Source organism: Apis mellifera, linkage group LG12 (genome assembly GCF_003254395.2).
Source record: "Apis mellifera strain DH4 linkage group LG12, Amel_HAv3.1, whole genome shotgun sequence".
In the NCBI taxonomy this organism is placed as follows: domain Eukaryota; kingdom Metazoa; phylum Arthropoda; class Insecta; order Hymenoptera; family Apidae; genus Apis; species Apis mellifera.
In genome coordinates, this window is record NC_037649.1 from 7755504 (window position 1) to 7761555 (window position 6052).

Sequence of the window (6052 nt, forward strand, 5' to 3'; positions counted from 1 at the left end):
TATATAATTTAAAAATTTAATTACGTTTACCATTATACGAAAAAAAAAATTATATATATATTTATCTTGTAGATAGATATAAAAATAATTTATAAACAGATCGCAATATTTTTTTTTTTTCTTCAAGCTTGAACAATAGCTTTGCCAATATTCTTTCCTTCTAACATGTCAACAAATGCATCAAACATATTATCGAAACCCTTTACAACGGTTTCGCGATAACGAATTTTTTTTTCGCGCACCCATTGAAGATTTTTTTCTATACCTTCGTTCCAACGATTGTCCCAACGAGAGACCAAAAAACCTTCTACCTTTAATTCATTAAATACCATTGTTGGTTGAAGAATCGTCGCTTTTGGTAACGATGAAGCATCGGCGTGATACGAAGAAATAGATCCACAAACAGCTACGCGACCGTTGAGTTTCATTTGATACATAACAATGCTAGAAATATCTCCTCCAACCTATTGTTATACAACATACGTAATAATAATAATAAAAATTTAAACATTATTTTAACATTGTATTAAAGAAAACACATTTGTGACACTTACATTGTCAAAATAGCAATCGATTCCCTTTGGTACAGCTTTCCTCAAAGCAACATCAAGATTTCCTTCTTTATAATTAACAGCATGATCAAAACCAAGCTCTTTCACAAGCCATTTACATTTTTCATCTGAACCAGCAATACCAACGACAGTAAGCCCAAGAATTTTTCCTATTTGACCAACATGAGAACCAACAGCTCCTCCAGCTCCGCTTATAACAAGAGTTTCACCTTTCTTTGGCTTGCAAATTTCCAAAAGACCAAAATAGGCTGTATTTCTGCAACAACAAATATATATATAAATTGTTTGAAAAATAAAAATTTTATTTAAGCATAAATAATATTAATTTATGAAATGTTTATGAAATGATATTAAAAAAAAACTTCAATATTCAAATAATTAATACCCTGGCATTCCTAATACTCCTAAATATAACGACATTGGCAAGTCTTGTATATCAGGAAGTAGCCTTGGTTTCCTGAATTCATATTCTACATTACAACGAAATGGATTTATAATTGTATGCGATCTCCAACCGACATCAGCAATGATCTTTTTCCCCACTGGAAAGTTTGGATTCTTCGACTCAATGATTTTGCCTACTTGCGAGCCAATCATTGTTGAACCTATTGGATATCTTAGCATATAAACTCGCATATAAGGATCCAAGGAAAGATATTCCGCTTCAATAAGGAATTCTAGAAGTAAGCAAAGTTAAATATATAAAATATTATATAGTTTTTATGTATATTATATATATTATAAATACCTTATTTGTTAAAGAATAATTATGATAATTTCAATTTTTCTATTTTATTTTACTAAAATTTTTCATTTTTTTTTTAATTCATTCAAATATGAAATTTATCAGAGATGTAAGATTTTACTCGATAAATTCGAAAATTTGTATAATTGTACAACTTTATAAGTTATCAATATAACATTAATTTAAAATTTCCTTTTTTTTTTTAATTATTATATTTAAAGTTTTAATATAATTATTTCTATAATATTTAAAAAATATATAAACAGTTAATATGATAATGTACAATTTTACAATGTATTCCAATATAATGAGCTTGATAATTTTTTTATGAGTTCATCTACGAAAAAATGGAAGGCATCGAAATATAGCGGTTACGAAATCATTAAACTTTTATTCGAAGCATTTTTTAATATTATGGAAAACAAACGAGATATTTAATAAGAAAGATAGAACGAATAAAATGTTTGGTCAAAAACTCGATTTTGTATTAGGAGAATATGATACGACAGGAGGTCGTTCGAGAAATCTTTCTAGGAACTTTCCGCAATTCTTAGAAATGACGTCAAATTCTCGGAATCTCTATAATTCTTGGAACTGACGTCAAATTCTTGGAAATTTCCGAATGATCGAGCGAACGAAACTTTTGGCCAAAAACTCGATTTTGTATTAGGAGAACATGATGCGATAGGAGGTCGCTCGAGAAATTTTTCCAGGAATTTTCGATAATTCTTGGAAATGACGTCGAATTCCCGGAAAATTCTTGAAATTTTCTATGAATTATAAACCGAATGAACGAAATTTTTCTTTGTATTAGAAAAATATAATATAAAAGAGGTTTTTATATATTTATCATATATTTAATGTTCTTATATTTAATTTTTTACCATTCTTCTTAACGTTGTCATTTTTTTAGATTTAATTAGAGTTTTAAAAAAAAATTCTTCTCACAATTTAAATAAATATTTTTTAATGCATTAATTTTAAGTAAAAATAATATATTATTTTTTAATAAAAATAGAAATATAAAGCATAGATAAAGTATAGAATAAATTTAAAATGTATTTTTTTTTTTCGTATCTTGGAAGAGAATATCTATAAATATCTATATTTTTTACATTAAAGATTAAAATGCATTATAATTTAAAAAAAAAAAAAATGATGAAAGTGAGTTCAATTGATATCTCATACTTCGACTATAATTATTACGCGCCAAGAATTATAGACAAGGAAAGCATATAATGAGAGAAAGATAGAGATAGGATAAAAATATTGATATCAGCGCCATCTTCAGAGTGCCGCAAATGAAACATAGAAAAAAAGGACAGAAAATTGTGGGAAAAAGATAGAGATATAGTAAGAATTGACCATTAGCGCCATCTCTCGAGTATCAAGGATATTTCTTTAAAGATAGGGTAAGGTAGAATAAGAATTGAATATCAGCACCATCTTTTAAGTATTTCTAGAAAAATAAAATTTAAAGAAATATTCTTAATACTCGAGAGATGGCGCTAATAGTCAATTCTTATTTATCTCTATCCTTTTCTCACAATTTCGTAACTTTTTTTTATATGTTTCATTTGCGGCACTCTAGAGATGGCGCTGATTTCATAATTTTTAACATATCTCTATCCTTCTTTTACTATTTGCGCTATGTTAATATTTACTCAAAAATTTTTACGTTCAAATTTTCAATTAATTTTATTATTTTCTAAAATTAAAAGTATAATAATATAATAGTATAATAATAAATAGAATATAAAATATAAAATACAAAAGTAATATATATATATATATGAAATATATAAGTGATATATATATAAGTACATATAATAAATACTTGTAATAAATACTTTTAATAAAAATGTATTTATATATTAAAAATAAAAAATTATAAATTATTTATTACATGTGTATATTTAGATACACATAAAATAATATGTGAAATAGATACTTTTAGTAAATAAGATTAATATGATCGAAATATAATTGATAAGAATTGACATAATATTAACAATTGATCTTCAAGTGACCTTAAAAATATTAATTAATAAATAAAAAATAAGTAATATAGTTGTATTTTTCTTTTAAAAAATTTTACATTTTTTCTAAAAATATGTTATTTTACGAAATATTTAAATTAAAAGTTATCATAAATATATATATATATTAAATATATTAATATGATACAATAATAAATTTTTACCTCCATTCTGAAGACTAGGTAATTCTTCTTCAATTAATTGTAAATCTGATTTTTTCGGTTTTCCATTAAAATGTTTTAACACAATAAATTTCCTTGCTTTTATCATTTTATTTTAATATTTATAATAAACGATAGAAAATGTAATTATTTTGTAAATTTATTTTTTATAATTTCATACAATCCACAATACGATTTAAAAGAATATTACTTGAAGCTAAAAACGAGTATTCATTATTACGAAAAGATAAAATATATTAAAAGTCATGCACAGCTAACGAAATATTTTTTTTATGTGAATATATCGGTTGCTATCATATATATGCTTTACTAAATGATAATTGGAACTGGAAATCTACAGGAAATGACGATTGGAAATCGAATCATACCAATGAAATATTATATTTTTCAATTTTAATTTTTTTTAAATTTTATATTTCTTTAATGTACTTTAATGTAATTATAATATCATATTTTTTTCAATAATACAGTAATAAATATACAACGTATATATCATAATATAAATAATATAATAAGATTACATTATTGTATTATGTATATATGCTAATTGATGATTAATAAAAAATAACACGAGAATGTAACATGTACAATTATATAATTAATACTTTATTTAATAATTTACATATCTTTGAAAAGATGAATATTTATATCTTTTAATATCTTTAATATTTAATGTTTAATACGTAACATTAATATATTGTTTTATATAGATACATATACATAAGATAATATTACATAATACATATACATTAGATAATATTTAATATTTAATAACATATATATTAATAAGTTATTGTAGAATAAAGTAAATATAATATTTATAACATTTATACTTTTATAATTTAATATATTTAATATTAATTTTAAATTTATATATTATATTTAAATGAATATAAATATTATTTTAATTTCAACATATATTTTTTATTAAATAATTAAATATATTTAAAATTTTTAATTAAATTACTATGATTTATTAAAAACATTTATAATAGATTATAATATTTATGTATGTATGATTTTCTTAAATATTTTAAATGGATAAAAATCTATTTTTTTCTTTTTCTATTATATTTTAAATTGATTATTCTAACAAATATCAAAGTTAATAATTATTATTACAATACATAATTGTTATCATTATATTACAATAGAATATATCTTCTATATTTTATTACCTAATGTTATATTAAAAAGAAATACTTTATATTAGATTTAGTTGTTCTATTTTATGTTCTACTTTATTTATATATATTGCATGAAATATATAAGAATTTCATTAATTTCATAATATATGATATTTCTCTTATATTATGTTTATTTTATTTTACAATATATTTTTATAATATCTACTTTTTATAATCTACTTATTTTATAATGTTATTTTAAATATTAATAAATTAGATTTTTAGAAAATAAGAATTTCCTATTCATTAACAAAAAATCTAATTTATTTATTATATTTATTAAAAATAAATTATCATAAATATATTAAGTTAAAATTTATGTAAAATACAATCACTACACAAATAATCTTTATTTTGTCTAAGTTTTAAAATATTTAAAAATTGTACTTAAAATGATTAATTATATAAAAAAAGATTCTTAAATTACACTATAATTAATAACATTATAAATCTTAATTTATTAATAATAGAATATTATATATTTTTATATTGTAATATTAACTATGCAAAATATATATTTATAATTTAAGAAAATATATTTAATTACATAACATAAAATACTACTTATTCTTTCATTAATTTTCATAATTTTTTATTATGTCTTGATATAATAAATCTCAATTTTTATATTTATTTTAATATAGTTAATATAAATAATCTTAAAAAAATTATTAATATTTTCTACAAAATATATTATATATATAAGATTTACAATTTAAAATAAATATAATTATACACTTATAGTACACATGTTCTAAATGTACATCATTAATTTTTTTTATATACTTATATAAAAAAGCAAAAATAATAATTTAATTTAAAAAATATAACTAAATAAAAAGAATTTGTTAATATTTTGCATATTAAATTTTGCTAATATCTTTTTATATTTAAATTCAATTCTTATTTATCTAAAAGAAGAAAGAAACATTAGAAATATGCAAGTATAATCTGAAATCATCCTATACTTGGGTTCGAGTTTTTAAATTTAAAAAAATCAGACGAGCGCGAACAAATACATTAACTGTAACATTAGAATGAACAGAATAATCTAATTTTTTTTAAAAAATCCTGATATACTTTTTAAAAACCCTGATATACTAGATAATATACATATATAAATAAGTACTGGAAAACGAGATATAAGAATTTTCATATAACTAAAATATTTTGTTATACATAATATTAAATTATTTACTAATATAATTATTTACTTATATAATTTACTTGATGAATTAATATAATACTATTATTAATAATAAATTTACAAAGACTATTTTTTAACATATTGTATATTTATATTTCAAAACATTGTTATGTGATATAT

The 6052-nt window shown here is 20.3% G+C and overlaps 1 protein-coding gene across 1 annotated transcript; it reads right to left on the minus strand.

Annotated features, from left to right (window-relative positions):
• Positions 1–99: 99 nt before the first annotated feature.
• Positions 100–3873, minus strand: LOC411378 (prostaglandin reductase 1). The gene is made up of 4 exons (XM_394852.7): positions 3521–3873; positions 958–1249; positions 555–828; positions 100–464 (listed from the first exon to the last, which is right to left on the minus strand). Exons 1-4 carry the CDS (start codon positions 3624–3626, stop codon positions 123–125), a joined length of 1014 nt encoding a protein of 337 aa, XP_394852.2. The 5' UTR covers positions 3627–3873; the 3' UTR covers positions 100–122.
• Between the last annotated feature and the right edge of the window lie 2179 nt (positions 3874–6052).

Coding starts and splice junctions, on each gene's coding strand:
- LOC411378 (XM_394852.7), bottom strand. CDS start 3,626: ATGATAAAAGCAAGGAAATTTATTGTGTTAAAACATTTTAATGGAAAA. Junction 1,250..3,520: donor ACCTAGTCTTCAGAATGGAG/GTAAAAATTTAT, acceptor GCTTACTTCTAG/AATTCCTTATTGAAGCGGAA. Junction 829..957: donor GGAGTATTAGGAATGCCAGG/GTATTAATTATT, acceptor TTGTTGTTGCAG/AAATACAGCCTATTTTGGTC.